The 10,806-nt window shown below is 45.0% G+C and overlaps 1 protein-coding gene across 2 annotated transcripts; it reads left to right on the forward strand.

The window, feature by feature from the left end:
- The first annotated feature begins 1,867 nt into the window (after nucleotides 1-1,867).
- LOC112073222 (SH2 domain-containing adapter protein F) lies at nucleotides 1,868-10,593 on the forward strand. Of its 2 annotated transcripts, none has more exons than XM_024140552.2 (16): nucleotides 1,868-2,225; nucleotides 3,021-3,267; nucleotides 3,450-3,551; nucleotides 3,713-3,965; nucleotides 4,089-4,255; nucleotides 4,333-4,438; nucleotides 4,762-4,924; nucleotides 5,042-5,161; nucleotides 5,727-8,184; nucleotides 8,786-8,867; nucleotides 8,942-9,003; nucleotides 9,127-9,193; nucleotides 9,266-9,392; nucleotides 9,516-9,673; nucleotides 9,874-10,073; nucleotides 10,156-10,593. In XM_024140552.2, the coding sequence occupies exons 2-9, from the start codon at nucleotides 3,025-3,027 to the stop codon at nucleotides 5,911-5,913; spliced, it is 1,341 nt and encodes a 446-aa protein (XP_023996320.1). In that variant the 5' UTR covers nucleotides 1,868-2,225; nucleotides 3,021-3,024; the 3' UTR covers nucleotides 5,914-8,184; nucleotides 8,786-8,867; nucleotides 8,942-9,003; nucleotides 9,127-9,193; nucleotides 9,266-9,392; nucleotides 9,516-9,673; nucleotides 9,874-10,073; nucleotides 10,156-10,593. The 2 variants fall into 2 exon arrangements, with proteins under 2 accessions (XP_023996320.1, XP_023996321.1); XM_024140553.2 differs by having other exon boundaries at nucleotides 3,021-3,213.
- The last annotated feature ends 213 nt before the right edge of the window (nucleotides 10,594-10,806 follow it).

The following is a 10,806-nucleotide window of genomic DNA, read 5'->3' on the forward strand; positions in this document are numbered from 1 at the left end:
TTGCGGTATGGTTTTGGAAGCATAAGGACCTTATCTTTCATATTTAAAAAAAGAGGTTTAATTGATACAACTTTATAGGGCTAGGGTTAAGATTCCCACATGGCGATGTGATACAGCTATTGTTTATGGAAAACAGACAGATGACAGAGTGGACTACGAACACCCGTGTGTCAACAGAAGACAGATGCCACAAATACTGTCAGCTGCAACGGTGTTAAAGATACTGTTTTTTTAACCTTTATTTAACTAGTAAAGTCAGATTAGAACAAATTCTTATATTCAATGACAGACTAGGAACAGTGGGTTCAGGGCAGAACAACAGATTTGTACCTTGTCAGCTCAGGGATTTGAACTTACAACCTTTCGATTACTAGTCCAATGCTCTAACCACTAGGCTACCCTGCCGCCCCACACAGGACAATTGTATGGTTAAACAGTACAAATACGGCCTACACTCAAAAAATGAGGGGTTCAACAATGGTTCTTCTAAGATCCTCAAAGTTCTTGGAAGAACCTTAGGGTTCTTGGAACTCAAAAGGGCCCCCGATAGGTTCTTCCAAGAACCCCATAGGAGGTCGGGTTCATGGTGTAACCTCCTTGTTGGTGGGGGTTATTGCAGGAACCTAACTGCCCAACTGAACATCTTTAAGATTTCCTACATTTTTAGGTAAAGTTTGTCCCTTGTATGATGTAAATTGATATTGTTTTATGATGATACCATCTATCTTTTCATATTTGTGCAAATCTTTCTAAAACAGAAAATGGACACAATTCAATGGATATCAATCCACAGAGGTAAGAATATGTAGTCTATAAGAATATGCTGAATATAAAATAACTTTTGATAATGCTTTTCATACACATACCTTGTCCATAATGTAGAGGCCTATGGGATATTTGTTGAAGAAGTAAGGGAGGAGGATGGTAAATGTGATCTGCATAACATACCAACACCAATTGACATATCTTTGTATGCCTCCTTGTCTGTATACTTACAGACACAAAAGTGAGCATTTCACTGTACCCTGCAATTACAAATGCGACCCTGTGCATGTGACAAAAAATAATAATTTAACTGGTAAAACAGTGGATAGTAAGTGTATATTTTTGCATTTGTGATATGAAAGTAGAAGTATTTATGTTTCTAGAACAATACTGCAATTGAGAATCGATTCACATTTAGATGGAGTATTTGTCTGTTTTGGCTTCCAGAGCCAATTCACCAATTTAACAGAACATGTAAGGTCCTTGGACTAATGAGTAACGTGAGGCTCCTTTAGTCCAATATTGGGCTAACTGTAGGGGTGCTCATGTTACTGGGGATCAGAAGTCTAGAGTGTCAGAGAGGCAGGTTGAAGTTGCCAGGGTCAGAGTTGTACAGAATGTGTTGTATGCTAAGGCAGTGAAGAAAGTAGAGGAAGATGCGTCAAGGGTAAGGGATCCTAAGAGGCTCCAGGTGAGTTGTAGAATTTTGCCAGTACAGAGTGATAGGCCTACGAATGCAATGTGCTTCAGTAAGGTTGGCTTTTTAGTGTTTATTGCTATGGTTGTCAACTGTCCTGCAGGAATGGAATGGAAAATCACAGAAAATAGGTGTTGTGGTGGCAGCTGCAGAGACATACTTGGGTTTACAAGATTTTAAAGCAGAAGAGGGTGTGTTGAATGGTAGTGTCCCGTCCTCCCAGACCATCTGCCTGGTATAGGATCAGATAGGTTCAAAATAGTGGAATGGAGTGGTGGGTTTTTAATGAGTGAAGTGTTGGTTGGCAATACTTTTTTTGTATTACGAAGTATAATGGATTTATACTCCAGTCCATTTGGTGGCGGTAATGGGCCATTAATATTCGATGCCAACCGCCGTTAAACCCCACCGAAGAATACTTTATTGTAGCTAGCTAACCGTTGTTTTTGTAGCTTGGTGAGCTAACCATTTCTGGCTAAACTAGTCGAATTAGTTAGCTAGATAGAAATTTTAACGTTAGCCAACTAGCTAGCTAACTGAAATACTATCCTACAAAATGCATTTAATCTTTGTTTTAAACGGACTGACTGACGTAGTGTAGTTAATTTACGTTCGTGGCAAGCAAACTTGTTTTATTCAGCTCAAGACGAGGCAAGTTAACTAGCTAACGTTAGCTAGCTACAATGACATTTCTGTGAATTCATGGGGGGTGGACACACAATTAAATACGTCATTGGCTAACGGCCCCGATTTCCATCAAAACGTAAGTATTGACAGTGTATCGTTTTTTATTATGCAAATATAAGCTGCATAGCTAACGTTAGCTAGTTAACGTTATGTCTTCAATGTTGCACCAAACATGACTAACGTTAGCTATCTAACATCAGCTGATTATAGCTAGCCAGACAATGGCCAAACATTCGTAGTAGGTAACGTTAGATCCATGACTGACTAACTTGTCTGTCGCTTTCCAGATTCAAACGAAATATAGCCTTGTAAATAAAATTATCTGAAAATACAGTACAATATCTAGCCAGCTAACAGTTGCTACTCTCTCAAACGTTAGTTTGATGAATGAATTCCAGTTCGGCTACCTAGCTTTATCTAGCTCCGATCCTCATGTCACAAAGCAAAGGTTACATAGGTAACGTTAGCTAGTGTGATTGAAAAAGTCCTTTCTTTTGCTCAATATGTTATATATATGGGCCTTTAAACAACTAAGGCCCAGAGTTTTTCCTGCTCAGGTCTATCATGCCAGTCTTTCCTCCTTTCATGTCCACTGCACCCATACCAAGCAAGTTATGTAATTAGTTACATTAGAACGTTAATATTCCTCTTAGATAAATTGTCTGACCTACCCTGATCACTTACATTGTCCAATGACTGACTGCCAGACCCAGTGTTTTATTCCCTCACACACCCAGCTTGATAAGCGTCCACTGAATGCCAGTGTGTATTGTTTTTACTGACTCCATTGTCACGGTAAGCACATTATTGGAAGTGTTGACAGTGTTAGTTAGATATGATGTAATATTCTGCTTTATTCTCCTTCCCTCAGACCCATGGCAAAGTGGTTGAAGGACTACCTGAACTTCGGCAGCCGTCGTGACGCCCCCCAGCTTCCACGTCCTGACTACACAGAGAGTGAGATCCTGAGGGCCTACAGAGCCCAGAAAGACCTGGACTTTGAAGACCCCTACCAGAGCACAGAGAAACCACAAAATGGCTGCTACGGTGGCTGCAGGGGGACAGTAAGCCTGCATGCATTTCCCGCCTTCGCTTCTGTCCTTCCCAACGATGCAGAGGTGGGAAATGTTATATCTTCTGCTGTTATTACAGCAGAGGGGGCTGGTTGGCAGAGATATAGGAGGACTGGCTCAATGTAATTGCTGGAATGGGGTGGATCTAACAGTATCAAACACATGGCTTTACAGGTGTTATGACCATGTTATTACATGTCTTTAAAGGTTGTTATAATGTATTCCAGGTGAAGGTGGTGTCTCCCAAACACAGGCTGATCAAGGTGGACTCTCAGGAGTTCAGTCGCAGTAAGATCCCCCTGAGCCCCGTCACCATCCACCAGGAACCGGTATGGCTTGACAGTTGTTGTTTTTATTGTTGATCTCCCTCTTTCATGTTCTTTGTATCCACATGATTCTCCTCATTATGGCTTTGACTCTTTAGTATTTAAAAAAAATATTTTTACCCTTTTTCCTCTCTAACACACCCACCGTCCATCACTCTCTCCAGGTGCTTCCCTCTGCTCCTGCAGCAGTAGGGAACTCTGACACTGACTACTCGGACCCTTTTGATGCCAGACCAGTTCCACGGCTTAGAGCAGATTGGGAGCCTAACCCTAGCCCACACCTTATCTTGGGCCTCAGCCCCATCACCAGTCCTACCCTGGTAGCCTTCAGCCCTAACCCTATCCTAGGTCTCAGTCTCCGTCCAGGGGACAGCAGCAGCTACATGGAACCCTTTGAAGCCCAGAGGGTCATCACAGGTTGGTTCCTTTTAGCTGTTGCCTACACACCCACACATTGGACTTCACGCCTGGCTGTCTAAAATGACTGACGTACTACTGAGATGCATAGACTCACAGTTAATGAATTGATTGTGTGTGTAGAGCTCCAGCAGGGCCCAGAGCGGGGCCAGCCAGGAGTGGGCAGTGAAAGGGTTGTGGTTGGGATCGGAGATCAACTCTATGATGACCCCTACGATGAGAGGACTCGACATCGCCACCGGGGGGCGCCACCGCAGCAGCAGGGGAGAGAGTTCCTCAGGGACGAACAGGTAACAATCTTCTTCTTCTTCTCTGTTTTGATTTCATCATCCTCCTACATCCTCTCCTCCTCCTCCTCCTCTTCCAGAGAGAGGTCAGAGAGAGCAGGCTGCCCCAGGACGATGAGAGACCAGCAGAGGAGTAYGACCAGCCCTGGGAATGGAAGAAGGACAACATCTCCAAAGCTCTAGCAGGTAGATATCTAATAGAGGAAAGCATCACTGAATTGTTGGGCTCTAAAATACATAATCTCTAAAGCTCTAGCAAGTACACCAGTGCTCTGATCTATTCTGGTGTAGGAGGCACTCAGTAGATGCTGCAGTTTTACATTTGAGTCACTTATCCAGAGCGATTTACAGGAGCAATCAGGGTTCAGTGCTTTGCTCAAGGGCACATTTTTCACCTAGTCTGCTCGGGATTCGAACCAGCGACATTTCGGTAACTGGCTCAACTCTCTTAACCGCTACCTGTTGCCCAGGTATTTAAGTAGTTGGCTAATAAAACTCTCCATTTGTAGTGAAGTTTGAGGGGGCAGAGTGGGAGAAGTCGTTAGCCCAGTCAGACCAGGCCARACTACCCAGGACCAGCCCCACAGCCCCAGCCAGCCTTCGGAGGCCTGGTGACACCCCCCCTATCCTGGGTGAGAGAGTGGACCCCTGCCTGCCCCTGGAGAGACAGGTGTAAGTTCCTCCCCTCAACCACTGACTCTCAGTATAATTTAAGAAGCTCCCCCTGGCCGTGTGTCACAATTTTGTGTCCCTTGCTATGCGTCACACAGTAATATGTCCCCCTTGCAGGTGGTACCACGGTGCTGTGAGTCGTGCGGAGGCAGAGACTCTACTGACGTTGTGCAAAGAGAGTTCCTACCTGGTGAGGAAGAGCCAGACCTGCCCACAAGACTACTCTCTCTCCCTCAGGTACCTTTACACACTCTCCCTCTCTCATTCTCCTGGTGTTATCTTTTTGGTTAGTTTGTTTTTCTCCACAATTTTGTGGTATCCGATTGGTAGTTAGTAGTTAGGCGAAGGTCGAGAGCTGTGCGTCCCCCGAAACACAACCCAGCCAAGCTGCACTGCTTCTTGACACAACGCCCGCTTAACCTGGAAGCCAGCCGCACCAATGTGTCGGAGGAAACACCTGGCGTGTCATCGTGCACTGCACCCAGCCCGCCACAGGAGTCACTAGTGCGCGATGGGACAAGAACATCACTGCCGGCCAAACCCTCCCCTAAAACGGACGATGCTGGGCCAATTGTGCGCCGCCCCATGGGTCTCCCGGTCGCGGCCGGCTGCGACAGAGCCTGGACTCAACCCAGGACCCTAGTGCCTTAGACCACTGGACCACTCAGGAAGCCTTCCTGATGTTCTACATTATGCCAATCACATCGTCGTAAATGTGTTTTCCATATTTATCTAGGCCCTAATAAGGTGTTAAGGATTTTATAATGCTGCTCTCTTTTTCTCTCTCTCCTCTGTCTTTCAGGAGTTGTCAGGGCTTCATGCATATGAAGTTCACTCGGAGTTCAGAGAGTCGTTACGTCCTGGGAGAGAACAGTCCTCCATTCTCCTCTGTACCAGAGGTCATYCACTACTACACCAAGCACAAACTACCTATCAGAGGAGCTGAACACCTGTCTCTGCTCTACCCTGTCATAGTACAGACCCTCTGACCCTTCTCCACTCATTATTTGCATCCCAACTGGCACCCTATTGCCTATGTAGTGCACTACTTTAGTGCACTCTGATCAAAATTAGTGCACTATATAGGCAATAGAGTGGGACACGGCTATTTGTGATACTAATACAGAAGGTGCTGTCGTCTGCGGAGATGCTGACAGGGCTGCTGTGGAGCTGTGTGATGTTATTCTTAGCGCGTCAACATGGTTCTGGTGGAAACCACAATGGTTACTGTATTATATGGCCAAAGGAAAATGCTGTAACAGAGCAGGTTACTGTATGTCAATAGTGTTATCGATCATCCGTCTGGCACATTGATTAGCTAGCTGTACCAGGGTGGGAGTTTCATCCAATAGTGCTATACAGTAGAACGCTACATCGCTATAGTGGAAAGCTATTATAGAAATGTGTGCTTGAAAGCTTTTTCAGTACTTATATGAATGAATGCTGGTATTATACCCTGAGTGTACAAAATATTAGGAACACCTTCCTGATATTGAGTTGCACCCCATTTTGTCCTCTGTACAGCCTCAGTTCGCCGGGATACTGGCCCATGTTGACTCCAATGCTTCCCACACTTCCCAAGTTGGCTGGATGTCCTTTGAGTGGTGGACCATTCTTGATACACACAGAAAAGCATTGCAGTTCTTGACACACTCAAACCGGAGTGCCTACTACCATATCCTGTTCAAAGGCATTTAAATATTTTGTCTTGCCCATTCACCCTCTGAATGGCACACATACACAATCCATGTCTGAATTGTCTCAAGGCTTAAAAATCCTCCTTTAACATGTCTCCTCCACTTCATGGACACAGGTGACATCAATAAGGGATCATAACTTTCGCCTAGTCGGAATGTAATGGGAAGAGCAGGTGTTCCTAATGTTTGTGCACTCAGTGTAGTTGTGTGTTAAAGTGTGAATGTTTTTTGGACTTTGATCATGAAAGCTAAAGAATAATAGGTAGGTTTGTTACTGTGGTGCTGTTTGTAAGGTTTTCTCGTGTTCTATGAAAATAAAGTGTGATTTTGTTTTTAAAAAACTGTTAAGTCTAACCCCATATACACAGGTAGAGGGAAGGGATAAGGGTTGTTCAGATAAATATATTTACTACTTTCCATTGTCCATACTAATATCATTGCTTCGTTCTAATTGGCATGCGAGTGTTTAAATTGAAATTGCAAGAGAAATCGAAAAAATACCAGCATGTGCGTTCAATAAGGTCCTGATTATGAATGGCTTTCACATCACTCTGCGTGACATGACGGATGATATAGACACTGGCGTCACCATAGCAACCACCAAGGGTCAGTATCAGCGCAAACAAGGATAAACATCATGGGTGCGTTCGTAAATTCACTTTGGCTAGTTAGGGTGTGGTTGTAAATTCAATCTGGAGTGCCAGTGTGCGCTCAGACTGCGTTCTGGGCGTTCATAAATTTGTTTCGCTCTCGGAGCGTTCAGAGCGCACGCTGGACGATTTGGCTAGCTTGGGTGCTTGACTACTAACAGGCTAAAGTTGGCTAGATTGCTAGCTACTTCTAGACACATGAAAGAACACCTCACTCGCCATAGCAGAGCAGATTAGGTTTTTTAGATGTCATCTCGAGCGTTTGTGACTAACTGCTGTTGGCAACAATTTCATAGTTTTTTTTGCCAACGTCTACCAACCGGTAATATTCAATGGGTTTTGCGCGTTCGTAAATTCATCAGTTATTCAGTGCGCTGGCACAAACGAGAGTGATCTGAATTTGGAGTAGATAGCCAGAGTGCATTTACGAACGCACCCCTACTCAGATTTCAGTGCACTCTAGTCTGAGTGTATCAGAGCGCAGAATAACTAGCTAATGGATTTATGAACGCACAACACCTGTTGAATACTACATGTATCAGGAAATGTCGGCAAAAAAAGTTATTAAATTGTTGCCAGCAGCACAGTTACAGTCACCAACTCTCTAGATGACATGAGCCTAGCCTGCTCTGCTTGGGCGAGTAAAATTGTCAGAGTGAGGTGTTCTCTCATTTATGTCTGGAAGTAGCTAGCAAGCTAGCCAATTTTAGCCAGTTAGCTTGGGTGCTCGACTGCCGTTGTGAGGTCAGAACGCTCGGATCAACCCTACTCCTCGGCCAGAGCGTCCTGTGCGCTCTGAATTTACGAACGGACAATCTGACATTTCTCTAAATTTACGAACGCACAGAGCGCACTCTGGCACTCCAGAGCGATTTTACGAACACACCCCAAGTTGATCGCGTGGCAGCGGCAGGTAGGCGACGTGATAAAATAACGTGATGTGTGCAAATATTTTAGGCTGCTAATCGTGGATATTGCGTTTACTTTATAAAAACGTATCTGATTAATACTGTGTACTCATGAACTGACTCACTAGCCTATGTTATCATTGTTCAAGGTGAATTATTCATACTGTAGTAGTAAATAAAGTCGTTGGCAACTTGGCATCCAGTGCATAGTTGACAGCATATTTGAGAGAAAGTTGAAAATATTTTCTTACTAGTGGTCATGACAGCTCTTATGTCATGTTTATGCCATTGTTAGCCTATTTACATGTCATAATGAGGTGTTATTGTTATCCCTTTGACTTTGTACTTGTCTCCCATTGAAGAAAAGGTGCTGTGTTCAGAGACATTTAAAGGAAAATACAATCAACCAGTGGAGGCTGCTGAGGAGCACGGCACATCATAATGTCTGGAAAGGAGCTAATGGAATGGCATCATACACATGGAACCCATATTTGATGTATTTGATACCATTCCACTAATGCCGCTCCAGCCATTACCACGAGCCCGTCATCCCCAATTAAGGTGCCATCAACCTCCTGAGCAATAAACAGCCATCTTTTTGTTAAGGTTCAGCAGCTCACGTATCCATGACTACCCGGATGGTGCAACTCGCTCAGCCCAAACCCAACCTGCTCCGATTCCCTGACCGGTACTGCCACACACACACACACACACACACACACACACACACACTGACAGACTGACTGATTCTTTTCCTTCCAGACGGTCAGTCTACTGGCTAGATGAACTCCCACCTGAAAGAAATGGCTCCACCACCTCGTTTGGTAAGATCACCCCACTCTCTTTCTGTCCCTATCCCTTTTTCACTCTCTCTTTCTGTCTCTATGTTTGTGTTGTGGATAATTGACTTCATAATGACCTTTTTAATGCTACTGTTTTTGTTGTAGAGTTGACGCCCCACTGGTCCCAGCTGTGTGGCAGGAAGCGGCTTCATTCTGGGTTTGAACAGAGCAGGTAACACTTCATAATTGTTGTACAGTATGTTAATGATGTGTATAATGCATGATGACTCTCCTCCCTCTCCAGATCATCTCCCCAATGGGAGGTCAGTGTAGCAGCTCTGAGTGCCTATCCATCCAATAGAGTGTGTTCTCTGGCTTTGCCCCGCCTCCCCACCGCAGGCTGGGCATATGACCGCCCCCTACTGGCCTCCGTGAGCACCACACACACACACCTCAATGTATAATCCTCTCTATCTGTGTCTCTCCATATCTCTCCATATCTAGCTATCTCTCTTGTTTCCTCTCTTTGTGTGTGTGTGTCTCTCTCTCTCTAGCTGAGCACAGCGGTGCAGACTGCAGTAGCCAGTCCTAGGGTCTGCCAGTTGGCCTGTCCCAAGCGGAGGCAGGGTCTCTATTCGCCCCATTCATCCAAGACCTCACTGGCACCCCCCCCACCCAGCTGCAACCTCCTCCCGACTACAGCTCCTTGCCAGTAAGACACTTAAGATACCTCGTATTTACCTCAGACAGTAACGTTTAATAACGGCCATCCAACTACATTGCAAAGTAAATGTGGTAATTTTTAGCCTGAAAATTGTTGCTACTCTATCTACCTGTCTCGCACACACGCTCTCTTTTTCCATTACTCTCTCCGTCTCCTTCCTCCTCCCCATCCCACCTCCCCTCTCCCAGTCCCTAAGTCTGTCCACCCCCAGTATGCCCAGGACCGTCCAGTTATCTGGCCAGTGCCTGGGCCAGTGAGGAAGGCAGTAGCCAGTGAGCGGGTGCAGGTCCTTTCACGGCCCAACCAGCGGAAGGCACTGTTCCAAGGCTACAACCCGTACACGGTTACCCTAGCTGCACGCTCCGCTAGCGCCTCGCCGCGCCTACAGGTGAGCTGTGTTTCTCTTATGTACTCATTCATTTAAATAATTGAATAAAAATTACATTAGTTTGTCTGTTTGTTTATCACAGGAGCTTTGTCTGCCCCTGCCGCGGAAATGCAAGGGCAAATAGACGAATGCATCTCATCTCACACCTCTGCAGTACCTCCAGCCGCCTCTTCTTCAGATACTGTCTCCTATACAGCATGTCTATGTCCCTGATCACCACTGCTCCATATTAAAGCCCATCTACGATATCATTGAGACATGTTGCTGGGTCTTTGTTCTGGTCCAGTGGGACCGCTGGCTTTAGAAGGTGGATTGTTTAGTGCTGTGACGTTCCACAGCGGGCTGTTCATTCAACTGAACTGAAGTGACTTTTACTATCACCAAAGGGGAGTTGTCACGGACCTAGAACATTACAACGCACATTACAAACATAAAGCGAAAACCACCTGAATGTAAAAGTGTACCTTATATATTTTAGTGTGCAATTGTAGTAGGTGACAGATTTAGAAAACCTGAAAAAGGATGTAATATCCTTAATGAATATTCCCTCTCCTGTTAACCCTTCTACTGCACATAGTTGCACTAAGGCAGCAGAAAACCATTTTGCCCCTACAACCTCCCATGTGAATTCTTTTAAATTCAACAATCCAATGAGGTGAGGCAGTTGGTATGGTGTATCAATTTGGGCAGGGAACTTCTTCCAGGAAACAACAAAAACATGTGAGCACATGAT

This window comes from Salvelinus sp. IW2-2015, unplaced genomic scaffold, assembly GCF_002910315.2.
Source record: "Salvelinus sp. IW2-2015 unplaced genomic scaffold, ASM291031v2 Un_scaffold2190, whole genome shotgun sequence".
Lineage (NCBI taxonomy): Eukaryota > Metazoa > Chordata > Actinopteri > Salmoniformes > Salmonidae > Salvelinus > Salvelinus sp. IW2-2015.